A 17,825-nucleotide genomic window follows, 5' to 3' on the forward strand; every position below is an offset into this window, starting at 1 on the left:
TTCAAGTCCAGATAATGATCAGCTGAAACATGCAAACAATGAACATGAATTTGCATAGTTGTCTCTCCTAGAAGATTATAATACAAAACATATAAAGATATAATGAAGAGAAAATATATTTATAGTCATACTTAAGTATAAGAACGTAGCAAAGACAAATTCTGAAGGGGTCCATATTTCAATGTCAATGCCTATTTCATTCAGGGAATTTAATAACCTTGGCAAATTATTCTCAAGCATGTGTTTGCTGTAACAAGTTCCATGTCAAATAACGTTCAACATTGCTGTGCAGCGTTTACTGTAGCCAGATACATTATGATGTAAATTGGCAATTTCTACTAAAGTAAAGTTATGTTTCTTGTACTGAAGTAAAACTCCCGTACTAGTCTATGTGTAAAGGTCGTGGATTTTTATAATGTAGTACTTCTTAAGAGACGGTCAGTGTGTTCAGTGTAGGATGCATACACAGCGCCCTTTTCTGCATTTCTGCTATAGCATGTTGAGATCTCATTTCATAGAACAGGCGCACAATGGACAACCAAAGCTTTGTGCAAATCTCGGTGATGTTGATTTGTGAGACAGTCACTTCACCTGAACTGTACAGCTATTCAGAGAAGCCCCTGCAGGACTTACTTGTCCGGTAGGTTACGGAGCAATTCCATCTAAGGCTGACACCACTGCATAGATTTTTTTAATTCTCTTTCTAGTGATCTTCATTAATGGCAGCCCACCATTCAATAATTGATGTAAGCCTCACTGACAAGGAAAAGTTTGAGCAATTTCGGTTTCGAACTAAGTTAGCTGCAGTGCAGGTGTATTTCTTGCTGGCGACGCACTGCTGCCTGCTTCAGTCATGGAAGGAAATTTGACAGGAGAAAATGCTTCACAAGAAAAAGGCTTCATATTGAAATGAAACTGAACCGAAACTGACTGCAGCTGTAACAGAGCAAGGCAGAGTGCATGGGATTACTTAGCATGATGCAACCACGAAAGTGCTGCTGACTTATTATGAAAGCGAGAACAAGGCACTTTTTGAAGATGCTTTTGCATGGTCTTGCTTTGCAAGTGGCTTGCTACAGCTATAAATGTTCATTGTGCCCTTATGTGCCCTGCAGAAACATCCATGGCAAAGTAACGGATCTAATAAGGTGGTGACAGATTTGTGATGTGAAGGTGATGCACGTTAATGGATGAAGCATCGCGAGGCGGTGGATCTTCTCGGTCGGCACGAAGCCTTTGTAAAAAGTAGCGGGCAATGCTTCGAAATGCATAACTACCTAATTCAACGATCCCGTTGTCTTCCGACGCTCTGGGCTTCCACACTTGGTTAAATCGCTTATTTCGTCATTTTTAGCTTACGCTCACTAGCCTGACAGCTCTGGCCGAAATCTCAAGGATCCTGACTTTGTACGGTTAAAGCCAAATTTTGGAATTTGATTTCGATGTATGTATCGTTTTCTTCTCCTGTTGAAACCTAGAACTTTAACCTCTGTGTATAACCTGGCGAAGTTGGGAATGCTAAATGTAAGGTGACATTAAATTGTATCTTGTTAAATTAGGAAACTGCTAAACGGTGGGTGGCATTAAATTCTACCTTGCCAAAATTGGGACTTCATTGCATATAGGCCTAAACAGTTAAGGTTCTCTTCCACTTGTGCAAATTCTACCTTGCCAAAGTCGGAACTTCATGGCATATAAGCTGTTAAGGTTATCTTGCCCTTGTGCAAATTTAATTTATCATATGTGCATGGCAGTTACAGGCTATCAAAGAAAACATTGCACTAGCAGATTCTTCAAAGATGACCGTTTTAACACATTTCATAAATAGAGGGCAGTTCAATACTTCTATTACATTATAAGCTTGCTTCACAACTTTCAGGGACAGTGCCTGTTGCCCTGTGGTCTGCTTTAAAAGAAAAGTAAACGGACTTGTTTGCCATGTAAGCAATCTATGGCAAAATGTCGTATGAGTTGCTTTTAAATAATGGTACATTTGTCTTACTAACCACATTCCTTCGTCAGGCTGTGAACAACACTGAAAATGAATTTCCTAAGGATCCTCTGAGTTTTCGTAGACATAAAAGCTTGGCTTTTTTTTTAGGACCTGTCACATGCCTTAAATGTCACTCTTCAGGAACCATGCGAATGCAGCTTAATAAAACTCATCCTAGTTGTTAGAACAGTGTTCATAATTTAGAGTGTCAGGGTTTTGTTCACAAAGACCGGACTGTTCACAAAGCTGAAATATGGACTATCTCTGCTACTATTCTCGTAGCACAAAATGGGCAGATTTCAATGTAGAGCTGACCTAGTACAGTGCTGACAAGAGTAGTGTCTCCACCCCGAAAGTTTTTGGGGCTCACCGAGGCCGTTATCTATGCCACTTGTGCGAAAATGCGGGTGACCGCCTTCCGCCCCGCACTCCCACTCCATGGATGCAGTGTTTCCACACGCTAACCGCCCAGCTGATGCTGTCCTGACGTACGATGATGGTGATGGTCAGTTGCATGGAAATGAATGCAAAAACAGGCCTTCCATACTTGTCACTGCTATGTGGTAGAAAACACACTGGCCTAGTGATAGCCAGATGGCACCACTTTAAACGCATTCATCAGGATTGTCGCTTTATGAAAAAGCAGGTGATGTTGCATAGCATACTCACACCCCTTCTGTTCACACTGTCCACATTGCCGTCGCTCACCCTCACCGGTTTTCTTATGGCTGTCCTTCCTTGCCTCATGGTGCCAGGCACTCATGAGGGCGAGGATGCCTTCACAAAAGCTTGCCCTTTTGAGGGTGCCCATGTGTCATATTTTGAGAACACTTCCTTTTTATTTATCCTTGTGTGCTTTAGAGCATGCACCAGTGTGCTTTCTTCGGCAATTTATGCTCTTATCAACTGAACAAACCTATTCGCCGCATTAAAACTCAACTTCTTAGTGTTTTTCTTTCCTTCAGTAATGCATTAAGGTCACATTTGTGTTTTTTTTTACAAATTATAAACAGCTAAATACACATACCTAATTTTGGTTCAGTGCATTCTTGCATGACCAGATAAAAGACAAAAATATGGGTTTTTATTGTCATTTCGAAAGTGGTATCATTGTGATGAAAACTTTTTTCAGATAACTCAATTGAAAGAAAATGTAACATTGCAATTGCAAATTTTTCCTCTGCACCAACATTGTTCACCTATTTGCTCATTAAGCACCACCCACGTAGGCTGGACAGGGTCGATCAACTGCAGATCTGTTGGTGAACAGTGGGGCAATAGTGCTGGAAAAACTTGCCTCCCTGTAATACAATGCCTCACAACCTCAAGCATATGGAAATCTTCGAGGAATGCTAACATTACCTTAATCCATAAGAAGATAGGCATCAAGGATTTGAAGAACTAGACAGCTTAGCTTATTGTGTGTTGTCTACAAAGTATTCACTATGGTAATCACTAGTATGATCAGTGCAAGCTTGGGTTTCAATGAACCAATATACTAGGCTGGCTTTCATAAAGGCTACTCGACAATAGATTATATTCATGCCACCAACCAGGCTATAGTGAAATGTGCCGAATATAACCAACCTTTATATATATCAACCTTTATATATACCCTCACTAGATTGCTTGAAAGCGTTTGACTCTGTACCTCAGCAGTCATGCAGGCATTGTGGAACTAGAATGTAATGGAGGCATATTATTTAAAGGTACTGGAAAATATCTGGCGGCTGTACAGCCACCACAGTCCTACATTGAGTAAGTGATAAAATCCTTATCAGGAAAGGTGCTGGGTGGAAAGGTACTCTGCCCAGTGCTATTCACTGTGTGTTTACAAAAGGCACTCTGAGAACTGGATTGGGAAATTGGGATCAAAAATAATTTTTAAAGTTCTTCAATGTTAAAATTGACAATATCTCAGTCATCTTCGATTTCCTGATAGAATTGCCTTTCAAAGTAACTCGGGACAAATTGCAAAGCATGGTTGAGGACCTAGACAGGCCAAGCAGAATGCTAGATGTAAAAATTTATATGTTGAAAACTAAAGCAAATGCTTAACAGCCACAGAAAGGAACAGCAGTTTACGATAGGCAGTGAAACGTTGAAAGTAGTAAGCGAGTACACCTTCTTGGAACATGTCACTGCAGAGCCAAGGCCATGAGGGTGAAATAACTGGGAGAATAAGAATGGGGCGGAGTGCTTTGGCACGGAGTCGCAGATAATGAATGGCAATTTGCCTGCATTCTCTCAAGAAGAAGGTGTATAACAGCTGTATCTCACAGGTTATTGCCTACGGAGGAGGACATGGAGGCTAACAAAAAGGGTCGTACTTAAATTGAGGATAACAAAGGAAGCTATGGAAAGGAAAGTGATAGGCTTAAATGTTTAGAGACCACTAGAGAGCAGAGTGGGCCAGGGAAGAAACGCAAGTGAGTTAATGGCATCCTAGTTGAGGTCAAGAAGAAATGTGCGTGGCCAGGGTATTTAATGGGAAGGCAACATAGCTGATGGTTCCTAAAGATTACAGTAGATTCATTGAAAAGGAAAGTGATAGGCTTAACAGTTTAGAGACTAGAAGAGAGCAGAGTGGGCCAGAAACAAAAGCGAGTTAATGACACCCTAGTTGAGATCAAGAAATGGGTGTGGCCAGGGCATTAAATTGGAAGGCAAAATAGCTGATGGTTCCTAAAGATAACGGAGTAGATTCATAAAAAAGGAAAGTGATACGCTTAACAGTTTAGAGACTATAGAAGAGAGCAGCGTGAGCCAGGGAAGAAACGCAAGTGAGTTAATGACATCCTAGTTGAGATCAAGAAGAAATGTGCGTGGTCAGGGCATTTAGTGGGAAGGCAACATAGCTGATGGTTCCTAAAGATAACAGTATATTCATTGAAAAGGAAAGTGATAGGCTTAACAGTTTAGAGACTAGAACAGAACAGAGTGGGCCAGAAACAAAAGCAAGTTAATGACACCTTAGTTGAGGTCAAGAAGAAATGGGTGCAGCCAGGGCATTAAATGGGAAGGCAAGATAGCTGATGCTTCCTAAAGATAGCAGAGTAGATTCGTGGAAAAGGAGAGTGATAGGCTTAACAGTTTAGAGACTAGAACAGAACAGAGTGGGCCAGAAACAAAATCGAGTTAATGACACCTTAGTTGAGGTCAAGAAGAAATGGGTGCAGCCAGGGCATTAAATGGGAAGGCAAGATAGCTGATGCTTCCTAAAGATAGCAGAGTAGATTCGTGGAAAAGGAAAGTGATAGGCTTAACAGTTTAGAGACTAGAAGAGAGCAGAATGGGCCAGGGAACAAAAGCAAGTGAGTTAATGACACCCTAGTTGAGATCAAGAAGAAATGTGTGGCCAGGGCATTTAATGGAAAGGCAAGATAGCTGATGTTTCCTAAAGATAACAGAGTAGGTTCATTGAAAAGGAAAGTGTTCACTTAGTCATATCTTAGTCATCTTTGATTTGCAGATAGAATTGCCTTTTAAAGTAACTCAGGACAAATTGCAAAGCATGATTGAGGACCTAGACAAGCCAAGCAGAATGCTGGACGTAAAAGTTTATATCCTGAAAACTTAGAGTAATAATGCCTCACAGCCACAGAAGGGAACAGCAGTTTACAATAGGTAGTGAAACATTGAAAGTGGTAAGGGAATACACATGGAGGCCATGGTCCTGCAGTCGGCATAGTCAGGCTGATGATGATTACATAAGTCACCATCTGAGTCAGCTTTGCACTTCTCTGCCAGTTGTTTCTTCCCACGCTTGTTTTGTGACCTGCTGTGGAGCTGTGAGCAAAGAAAACTCAACTGGTCAACTTCTCTCATCCAGTTGGTGTAACTTCGTGTAACAAAAGTAAAAACAGCGCCAATTTTTACACAAACACTTTTTTAGTCTGGAGTTGGCCTGCAGGTCTGTAGAACCTTGACTCCTGCTGCTGTGCTTGGTGCGTTGTCCTGCTAAGACATTTCAGTGCGCTAACACTTATAGTGGCCATTTCCTGCATTTAGCCACTGTGTGTGTGTTTGTGTGTGTGTGTTTTGTTTTCTGAAGCCTACTTTATGGCAGCTTGCCATCAGGTTGTGTGCAACTCCCATATGTATGTGTGTAGTAACAGTAATGCATTGTAATATTGTATATGCAGACTGTTTCACTGTTTCAAAAAGTGCTCTTTAAGTAAAAATAGGCTTTTAGTTAAAGAGCACTTTTTTCGGTGTAGCATTGTCAGTAGTGTAATGCACCAGAGTACAACTAAGATGTGCTAATTAGCAGGCTCATTAATGAATATTGAATAGGTAGCTTCTGAACTATTACTGTTAGGCTCCTTAATTACTGAGGCATATAATCCACCGTAAGTGATATGCATATCAGTTTTTAGAATTTCGAAAACATGGTTACCCTTGGCGCTGTGGCCTAACAAATCTTGGCTACATCGCTCCAAAACACATGCACTTTCGAGAACCTTGCAGGCAAAGCTACCTCTCCAGTGCACGTAATTCATCGAAATAGCCAAAATTTTTTGGGCCACATTCCCTAGGTTAACCGCATTTTCAAAATCCTAAGGCCTGATATGTATATTACTTATGGTAGGCTAAGCGCCTCTCAATAATTAAGAAGCCTAACAGTGATAGTTCAAAAGCTTACTATTGAATATTAGTTGACCAGCCTACTAATTAGCAAGTCTTAGCTGTATTCTGATGTACTATGCCGCGGCAGTGCTATGCTACAAGAAGCGCTCCTCTCAAAATGCATGTTTCTAGAAATTGCATAAAGTCGGGTGAAACATCGTGTGTGCACACGCACACACGCACACACACACACACACACACACACACACACCTGTCAACCTGCCCACCAGACTGTAAGCAAACTGACCTCCATGGCAGGCGGCAGTTCATGTAATGATGTGGCTGCGAGAAGTTGCTTAGGAAGGGCAACCTGGGTCTCACAATTACCACCGATGGCAGTACCTACGATCGCAAGTCAGTGGCACATCGCTTTACCACTGCACCAGGAGTGGTATGAGAACTCCCTTGGATCTATGAATGTAGAGTAGAGAATGACCAGTTCTACATATATGGGCATTAACGTGTTATCGCTATCCGAATGATTTACATCTTTGAACAATGGGTCCCAACACCGGAACCAAAGTACTACCGCACGTAATTCGCATTTGTCCTAACTGCGCAAATCGACCGTCACTTTTTGGAACACACTCTCAGGCAACACTAATGTTGGGTCATTCCATGCCAACGTATCAAGAGTTTGCTCTCGACCCCCTTATATCTTCTCAATGAAATTTGTGGCTCTTTATTGAACCGGCTAAAGTAATCATCCTTAATAACTTTATCGAAAAAAACTTCCTGGTCATGTAACAGCCCTTCAAATTCAATAAATAAAGAGCCACAAATTTTATTGAAAATATCGCACGAGGTCGAGCGCAAACTCTTGACAGGTTTGGCATGGAATGACCCAGCTGTAAAAAGTGTAAAGATTTATACCCGGTCAGTATTTCCTTTTCACCTTGTAAGAAACTACCATTTTCATTCATGGAATTGTGATGGAAACGTGTAAGCATAGAAATGTGCAAACATGTTGTTGACAAAAAACAGGCATGTTCACTCACTGCCTGTTTCAAAATATTTTGGGTGGAAATATAGTGCGGAAGAAGTGCAGCACTGGAAAAGATCCAGGAAAGAAGAAGCTTAGATAAGCAACAAAAAAAACTATTTTTTTGTTTACCATGTCTTTTAAAAATAAAGGAAGTCAAATTTGTGGGCTGCTTTTTCTTGCAAGTGCAGTTAACATTGCATATGGCACTTGTCAGCCTTGCCAGGCAAGCGCTCTCTTCCTTATTTTTCAGCGTTTGTTAAGCTTCTTCATTCGTATATCATAGCAACCAAGACTCATTTCCCTACCGTTGGCTGCACTGACTATAAAATTTATGGTTCTCACATTTCTTATAACTGCTGACATTGCTGAGGTGTCAACTAAGTTGGAACACAGTTATTCACAATATGTACGCTTCGGATGACCTATTAGTGAGTACTTCTACATGCTAGTTTCATTAGCACGACTGGGGTAACACATAACACGAGTCTTTCCTCCACACTTGCTACACCATGCTGTTAGCAGGTGAACATTTTGCCCACCATATTTGTTGCATGTGTGCAGGCTGGGAAAGGTACGTTTCCAAACCCCACTTCATGTATCATGCTGATGCTGCTCACGATAGGCTCTGAAAGTCAATCGAACTTGGCCATGAATGTGCAGAATACCATAAGCAATGTTTTTTTTTGTACCCTGCATATTTGACATGCTCCTCCTGGGGGGAGGGGGGAGACGACTAGTTTGCAGACAGCACCGACAGACGCAGGGCAAGCCTTAAGCGTCTCCGGTCCTGCAGATGGCAGCTCAGTTCACTTAGGACACCTGAGCATGGTCGCAGGATCAATATGAGCAGACGTACATATTGTCTTCATGAAAAATATGCACATTTTATTGGCTTTCCAGATGTATATGGAAATATCTCCGAGATTATAACAGTCTCGCTCTCTGCGCAGCCCCACAACACCAGGCGCTGCCAGGGGCAATGAAAACACTCGCTCTCATCTCAGTCCAAACATGGTACAGCAGTCGCGCCTTTCCACGCGTTTTGCACACAGGCACACGCTTTTTGCAATTGCAGAACAAAAATAGAGTAAGCGTGGAACAAGGAGAAATGCACAGAACATACAGCACGTGCTGATTTGTTATCACAATCGACAAGATATAAACAAGGAGACAAGAACGCCTCTGAGGCAGACAACATTCGGGCGTTTTGGCAGTAAAAAGCGCAGACCGACCATCAAATCGACTGCAGTTGCCGTCAAACACAGGGCAGAGCAAAAGTGGGAAGGAGCATCACGAGACAGTTCTGAAGCCTTGTCGTTTGAAAAATTAAACCAGGAACATAAGCTGGGCCACATGGTCATGTGAAGGCACGTTGCACCCCAACAGAAATTCATTTTTGGCCATCATATGGCAAGTGTGCAGCAAACAGTCCCACCTTCAGCCGACTTTAGCGGAAACTACAAACCGAACAGCAAATGGAACGACCTCAATGGAGGTTGCCTGTCTGGCATCATGCTCCTTCTCCATTTCTCCTGCCTCAGAACACAGGAGTGAGTAAAGAAGTTGGGGAAGATGGCTATGTGAACGGTCAACATTCCTTTCCCCTGTCTCCAAGTGTGACGGCATTGTCAGTGTCCACTCTCCTATCTTCGGCTCTGTACAAAAGCACTCACCCGCTGAAGTGATCGAGGCAACACCACTTCGTGCGACATGCGCAGCGTATAAATCTGACACTAGAGAAAGGAAGCACTAGAACATGCACTCTCACAAACTTCCTTTGGGATGCGTGAGCACTTTTTATAGCAGAAAAGAGGGGATGCCACAGCTACTGTCCTGAGAATAACGCCAGAGACGACCTACATATGATGAACTTTTTTCACGTCACTACGCTATGGCATAACAGTAAAAAAATTAGCACACAATGTCGTCTTCCAAAGCTACAGTTTAAACAGTAAAAACTAACATGCTTGGTCCCACCAGTTTCTTTCACATGCAGGCACGCCGGCTAAGGGTACGAATTTCTTCACATTTAACAGCGGACAGCTTCTAGAACTACATAGCCATTCTAGTATGGGTCATGATAAGGTTTCCAATAGTAGCATAAGGGAAGGTCTGTGCTTCAACCATGGGTGTGCACCCAATAGGTGGTTAAAAAATTCTTTTTGCAAATAAGCACCATCTGCTTCCAGGCCTGGCGCTTTGGTACAAGGGCACATTACCACAAGCTACATGCATGAAATGCCACGACAAGCTACTGTGGTTTGGCACGGGGGTTTTGACAAGGTGGCATGTCACCGCATGCATGCACCAGGGGGGCGGAGAGTGAGTAGTGTAAGGCCGGTACAGCCTGCTCCCGGGAACACTGCACTTGGGCATAGACCAAATAAGCCCCGATCACTTCACCGGCACAAGCGGCTTCCGTACAGAGGGTCCGTCGCACCACAACAAGCAAAGACCTACGCACTGGTACTTGTTTCTTCAACGCCGAAAACAAAGCATTCCCAGCTTTCAAAGGGCTCGCACAGAGGAACGCTCAATCGTCTCAGCTCTTCACATGTGTAACAAGTCTTAACCTTGCGCACAACATACCAACGCTGTAATAGTGGTAACTGCTTTAACAAGGATTGGCCCCATGCAGACCAGGTTTTTGTTTTGTATCGGAAGCCAACTACAACCACTAGCCGTTTCTCGCTGGCAATATCAAAAAGGAAGCCTGCCATGAATCCCTTGTTTTTCTCCCCTCCCTTGCAGAGCCTCAGAACACGCATCTCTTGGGTTCTGTTTGCTGTTGTCTGCAGGAAGCACTGGAAAGCACAGCTGTGATATTTCAAGTGAACAGCATATATGCCACTAGAGGCCAACCAATGTTAGGCCGTCATTCTTTAGTGACACATGTGGGCGAATCCCAATGTTTTTCGGAATGCGTGCTTCATGCAAAGAAAACAAGGGGCGGTGGCCGAGGGAGACAACAGCATTCAGTAGAGCTCTCACAGCTGTGCTAGCCAGTGTGTTCTGCGCAGCAGCTCTGTATAAGTGAGCAAAAGGTAGGGAAGCGCAACAACGCTCAAAGTGGAGGGTGTGTCTTTTCTGTCCTCCTAGCCAAGTGAGAGGATAATAATAACCCAGGACTAGTCCAAGAGACTCCGCAAGCTGCACTGCTCATCCCTCTTTTGTTTCATTAAAAACACATGCGCGGGCAGTTTTTTCACTGCTCACCTGTGCACCCTTCAAGGCAGCACACGAAGCCACACACACGTATTACATACCAGCCAATAATGGAATGGAGAACACAAGAGCTGTGTCGCAAACTATCTTGCAGGCGCCTCCGAGACAGCAAAACGAAAACTGCAAAGCTAATTTCGTTAGCTACAAGAGGCGGGTAGGTAGCGCCAGAGGAACACTGCGTCAATGTTCAAGTTGCATCACCTGTGCATAAAAAGCACTGAGAAATTGACACTTCATACATCCCAAGGAGGCAGCTTAAAGCAGGCAGGCAATGCCTGGACATGTTTCACCCTAAAGCCTCAGTTGGAAATTACATATACTTTGCTTCAAGAAAGCCTTGCACATATTTAACGGCATGTCCTGCACAGTTTCTAACAAGAGGTGCGGCTCTAATTCCTAGTGACTTCACACGCAGAAACTTTCCCATAATCTTGCAATTCAAGACGATGAGAAAACAACAGAGATAGTTTTTTTGTCATGCACTTGGAGAACTGAGCATGTTCCTCTGGCAGCCTCTGGCATCTTCTGTCACAGTACCACTTCCAGCTAAAGAAGGCCGAGTTTGGGCTAGAGCTCTTCAGAGGCCACTGCTAGTAGCGAGTCTGGTAAATTGCACTCGATGCTACTTTCTCATAGGTGCTGCAGACGCACAGGCAGCCTCTGCCTGAAATGGATTCCAGTGCCAGCAAAGCTGCTGATTGTGCCAGGTCTAATCCAGGCTTTACATGAGGCTGTTAATGCAGGGCCACGAACTGCTCATAAAAAGACAGAAAGACGTTAAATGCAGACAATGGCCAAATGTGGGGAACATTAGCTCAAAAAATGAAACCTCGTTTTGTTCATTTAATTAATTACATTGGATCCAGCATATTTTTTTCTGTGGTGGTCCTGAATCTTTTCAATTCTGGTGCTAACTGGGCATAGCCACTAGCTTTTCATCAGTAAAATGTTTAGCTTTCCAAATGGCATTGTGAAATGCAAATTTCAAAAGTGCAAAAGTTTACATATCTTGTTCTCTTTGAAACAAGATTTCTATCAGGCAGACTGCTGGCAAGAAGTGCACCACCTATGATCAAGATTTTCTGGGAGTTTTTCAGCTATCCACCTCATTCATTACAACCTATAACAGGCTTTGCTGTTCCGTTCACCTTGTTTGCACATGGCTGCACCAACAAATGAAGCAACAGTAAAAGTGTGCATCAACAACAAAGCAACAAAGAAACAACCAGGTTTAGAAGAAAATGGTTCTACGGTCAACGGTATGCGTTCAACATGCAACCAGCCTCTCTGCGGGAGCTTTAGAGACATGGCAGCGTGCGTTGGGAAGAAAACAACAGATATAACACTGCAACATTCAGCTATATACACTATATACAAGAAATTAAAGTAACGTAATGAATGAATCTATATACAGGGTTAAAACAATGATAAGTGGACGGTGCTTGTGGCTTAGTCCCCATGCTACCATTTGATAGCCGGCTTCAATAATTGTGAAAAGTTCCTTATGAATGTCTTACATATACATTTCATAGAAGATTACCACACACATGTATTTCTGAAAGTCTTCTTGTCCAACAACTTTCAGGTTTCACTCCAACATACTTTTTCATGCACCAGACAGCAAAGTCAAATATACGATTTCAATTAGTTGCTTTGTGCTGGTGACCATGCAACTTCAGGACACTTATACACGTGGTGGCAAAGAATTACATTTAACTATTGCACTGACAGTATGCTAAATGAAATAGCAAAATCATCGCTTGTTTTACTGAAATTGCAAAGAAACAGCCTACACATGACACTGAACTTCCCTTGTGTGAGGCTGCACTCTTGTAAAATAAGAATGATACTCACTGCCTAAATTTGGCACTAGGAAGGAAGACAACCAAATTTATAGCACCTTGCAAGGTAGCATTAGCAAATCTCAATTAATGGTGTCATTGAATATGAATGGGGTATGGCTCAACACTGCACTAGACACCATTAGGAATTTGCACTAGAAAAAGAGGAGCAAATATTGCTTTTAATTTGTTTCTCAAAGCTTTTTAGCAATACCCGTAATATAGAACATCACCCCGCCACACTTGCAATGGGTGCCGAAAGTTATCGACTTCTTTTTAAAATTAGTACTCTCCTTGCTATTCAGAATTTTCTCTCATGTACGGGCTGATTGAATAAAGTGACTGGTGGTCGCTGAAGTCATGGAGCTATTTAGCATCTTTTAGAAAACTACCACCATATCACTGGTAAAACTCTGCACAAATTTGCAAGTTTGCATTGATGAAATACGTCCAACATGCCAACTTTTATCTTATAAAGATGGCAACATGGGGAAGATGCCACAGGAGCCTTGCCCACCATGTTGATAACACCATGAGAAAGATTGCACTGCCAAGATCAAATTTTTAGGAACACAGGGATATATTCACATCAGCCTGCAAAAGTTCCAGGCTGTGACTGACCGCTGCTAGTCAAAAAGCATATTTTGCCCAATGAGAAGTCCTTGGCATGAGCACACTCCTTCAACACTGCCCCCTCTACACACCATGCAGCCAATGCCAAATGGAGAACAAGGGTAGAAACACTGCTTCACTTTGCATCAAGAATAATGCATGCCAACATGCACACCATAGTCAGTCCACTCTCAACATGTGTGTCAGTTCAGAGCTGTAGCAGTGTATGGCTGCAATAATATGAAACTTGCACTTCTCAAACCCCTCGCGCATGGACCTCTTGGAACTGACCATGAGTCCAGGAAAAAGGGGCAACAAGTTACCGCCTCTTCCACAGCTAACAGTAGCTTGGTGGAAATCACTGGTAGAGTCACCAAAGTTCAGCATTTCCTTGCTGTGGCCAAGTGAGGAGTTGAGCGGTAAAATACATTTCTCATGTGAAGACCTCATGCTTGTACAACTAGCTCACAGGTTTACAGCTGGTGGCCTGAACACAGTCCTTGCCTGAGTGCAGTCATTTATAGACAGCCGATGTCCTGCTGCCACCTGAAACTGCTTCTCTGGACATCCCCAGCAGGTCTTGACAGTCAAAATTGAAGGCCTTTTACGTGGTCCACACTTTCAGAACCAGCTGGCACATTGGCCTAGCTGAGCAGTCACTTTGTACTTGCTACGAACATGGCAGGATCCCAGGAACAGCAATGTATAAGAAATGTAAACATGATGGTTCTTGGCTGTATGAATGGAATACTTATTGCTTGCCTGTTTTGGCCTCTTGAACACAGGCTTTCTTAAGAAGAATAATGGTGATGATGCTGCAATCATGCAAATCATTCGTGTGCTTTGTTTGTAATACAAACTCCTGCTCGAGTTCACCTTAAATTTAGCGGTCCACAACTTCTCTGACGATGGTTCAATAAACGTAGATGTTTCCTTAATGTGCACATGCCACGCAACAGAATTGGAGTGTCAAACTTAAGCCAAGCCTGCAGATTTACTCTGATGACATGCTCGTGGCCACCTTACATGTTGGCATTGCTGAGAAATAAAATAGTGATAATAACAGGCAACTGCACTCGCACAATTTTTTTTTGCTTTCATGAGGCTACATTTACAATAAATTATTGAGAGATGAAAAGTGTGCTGCTTGAGCATTACAGGAGCCCAAAAGCCAGCACGCAAAATGAAACAAGCTACCTGCCTTTTGCAGTTTTACCCCGTTTTGTCTAGTTGCTGCTGCTGGGCAGCTGCTTCTGGGTCACTGCCAATGTCGAGTTCATACTTGGCACTAACTGGAGCCTAACCTATCCCAAGTGTTGCCTGGACTGAAGCAAGTGCTTGCATGGCACTGGACTTGTACAGAGGCTGTCATAGCCCTTCCTTGGAGAAATGCTAGCATCCCTTCAGCTTGAAAACTGGTTGTAAAAACTTCTCCAGCATACATTGGTAAACATGGTTGCAGCACTCTTCCAAAGTCTTGTGGACAGGCAGCCTTGAATTAGACATAGAATGTATTTTCCAGTAGCTCGCCTAAGTTGGCAGATCTTCACCGTCAGCTGCCTGCACAAATGAAGTCACCGTACTTGTTCCTGGGAAAGTTCTTTCGCCAGGAAACGGACAGCACCAGTCGTGAATGTACCGGAGGAGGCATTCTTCTCCATGAGCCCACACAGCAGTTCTCTTCGTCGATGTTCGCTTGGAGAGCTGCGCGTGGGCTTGAGAAGGAAGGCAAGCACTTGTGTCTCCAGTGGCCCCGTCTTCACATGCGGCCACAGTTAGGGGGCATGAATGTGAGCTAGCTGAATGGCCGATGACATGCAGTGTGAACGTTTCAGACTGTGTCGCAGCCGTCCCGCAGCTGCTGACCACCTACGGCTGCTGCAGCAGCGCCGGACGCGGGAGGCTCGTCCTCGTCCTCCTCAGACGCGGGCTCGGGCACCGGCTCGAGCTCGTCGCTGGGCGTGACCGCGGGGGCGAACTGGAAGCGGCTGCCCCCGCGGGCCTCACGCTACGTCCACCGGTCCAAGTCGATGCCCGAGTCGGGTGTGGTGCGCGTGGGCGACGTGAAGTGCAGCGCGCGCCGGCAGCGGCACGGCGTGTCACAGCAGCCGCAGTTCTGCGGTCGCAGGTCCAGTAGCTGCTCGAAGTCCAGCAGTTGGCCGAGGAAGTTGAAGTTTGGCGCGATGTTGGCCTTGCGCTTCTTGACCAGGTCGTACGCCTCGTTGAGCGGCAGCTTGTGCTTCTGCATCAGGTAAGCCAGCGTCACCGTCACCGAGCGCGACACCCCGGCCAGGCAGTGCACCAGGACGCCGACGCGCTTCTGCCTCGCCTCGTCTGCAAAAGTGGAAAGCGGAGAGAGGAATGCTTAATGACGCCGCTTGCACATATACAAGTGCAAACTTTGGCAGCACATCGCCAGAGTGTTTTATGCAACGACGTCACCAGGTCAGGGTGCAATAAATAAAAGTCCTGAGGGGTTCGCATATTTCCAGTAACTGAACGCATATAAGGGAGCGCCGCGGAATGCTGAAATTTATTGGTTTATGCTTTTGTGGGGTTTAACGCCCGAAAGCAACTCAGGCTATGAGGGACTCTGGATAACTTCGACTGCCTGGGGAGTCTGGGGGGGTCGCATTTCGTCTCCAACGAAATGCGCTCAACGAAATACGCTCAGGATCGTCCCCGCGTCTTTCAGGTCAGCAGCCAAGCACCGTAACCACTGAGCCACCGCAGGGATTCCGATATGCAACTGATAAGGGACGTTTGGACCCAGACTACACTAAAATCGTTTCGCAGTTTGGATGAAAACAGTCAGCAAATGCTGATCTTCCTTGCTCAAGTGGTGACAATGATTTGCTGGAAAAATACACTAGCCTTTGAGACATCCAAAATTATTCATATCTGTGCTTTCGTGCACACTGTACCACATATGCCAGCCCTTGTACAAGCCCTCTTCTAAACTGCTGCGACGGCTGTCGTAGTTACGTTCTTTCAATGCCACAGAGCTGCTTTACTGTAGGTGCACTGATGTCCCACTGTACCACCACCATGATGGCACCGTCAACCGCACCTCCCGCATCACGATGTGATCTTTTCCGCGTGTCCTTCCTTTTACGACCATTCAAAAGCAGCGCTCAGCTTTTCTGTATCAGAACGCCTCGGCAAAATCCCACCTCGATAAAAATAGCTACGGTCGAAGTTTCTTGCAGAACTCACCAGATGGCTCCACGAGTTCTGCAACCTGCAAGGTTTTGCCGTGGCTTTTTTTTTTTTTAAGACGAGCATGGCAGGAGAGAACGCAGAATGATTGCTTTCCGGTACCTTTAAACGAGTCGGACCTAACTCCTTCTCTTTTTTTTTTTCGTACCGTAATTCTGAATTCCAAATCGGCAAGTCCTGTGCTAAACGCAAGTGTGTACACCAGACCTACAGCAGAAGCGCCGCCGTTCACCCAACCTCCCCTCTGTCCCCCCGGAAAAGAACTCCCCGCGGAATCCACCCTTTTTTCCTTCGGCACGTTTCCAGATCGTTTATCGATCGCCCTGGAAACGCGCCGAGCTTCTGCGAACGGATTAGAAGCATCGCCTCGGCCGCTCCGTTCTGTCGGACAAAATTTGAATAATTCAGACTCCTTTTCCGGACTCCCTTAGCCGCGGGGGGGGGGGGGGGGGGGGGGGGGGGAGACAAGATTAAATCGGCGCCTGTCTCGCACTTTCCGCCGATTTTGGGCTCTTAACCGTCGCGCCGCTCACTGAGACGCGGAGAATTTCTTCGCTCGGAGACGCATTTGAATAATTTGACATTTCCGAGTCGTCCGTCGGGGTTGGGGAGGGGGGTTTATGTCGACACTGCAGAGCTTCTTCCTCGCACGACATCGTCGTTTGGTCAGGGTAGCTTCACCGCAGGTCTCAGTCGTCGCGCACCGAAGCACGCAGGCGATCGAAATGCAACATTCGCTTACCGCACTTAATGTGACTACACAGTCTGATCAACGTAACCGATCGTTCCGTTGTTGGCACCATGGTCGATGCCCGAAGACAATCGCTATAAGAGAAACAACCAATTTCTAAAGTTCTAAATTTAGCCCTACAGGGCTTCCGAGTCTGCTTGGCAGAGCCTTCGACATTCTGTACAGGCGACTATAAAACATCGCTTCCGGAACAAAGTTGTGAGGTTACATTTTTTTTTTTGGCTTCGCTTTTTCTAGGCCTCGTGATCCGCTAGGCTTCGGAACGAGAGGGACCGCCGCGAGGGGTCGCCCCGGTTTATCCGGGTGTTTCCCCGCAGAAAGCGGAAGCGACGATGCCAACGGAGACTGTCCATGCTTCAGGTATTCCAGCCACTGTACTTCAGGGTCAAACGGGAGGTACGCCGAACGAGACGCGAGAGATTGTGGCAAGCTGTCTGCGGCTGCTGCTCACATCGGCGCAAGCCGGTTAACAAGCGCAGAGCTAGGCTCCGGAAGGCCACGGTCCCTATCTTTTTTCCCGGTCACTTCCTGGACGATGTCTTACGTAACAACGATAAAACAATTGTCGCG

At 44.9% G+C, this 17,825-nt stretch overlaps 1 protein-coding gene across 1 annotated transcript in view; it reads right to left on the reverse strand.

Annotated features, from left to right (window-relative positions):
- Nucleotides 1-8,466: 8,466 nt before the first annotated feature.
- The window catches only part of Mkp3 (Mitogen-activated protein kinase phosphatase 3), a gene marked incomplete in the record, with an annotated part of 65,410 nt that continues 56,051 nt past the window's right edge, over nucleotides 8,467-17,825 (reverse strand). The window contains 1 exon segment of the mRNA XM_077639601.1: nucleotides 8,467-15,621. Within this exon segment, the coding sequence (XP_077495727.1) occupies nucleotides 15,294-15,621 (328 nt within the window).

The sequence above is a fragment of the Amblyomma americanum genome, chromosome 10 (assembly GCF_052857255.1).
Source record: "Amblyomma americanum isolate KBUSLIRL-KWMA chromosome 10, ASM5285725v1, whole genome shotgun sequence".
Taxonomy (NCBI): domain Eukaryota; kingdom Metazoa; phylum Arthropoda; class Arachnida; order Ixodida; family Ixodidae; genus Amblyomma; species Amblyomma americanum.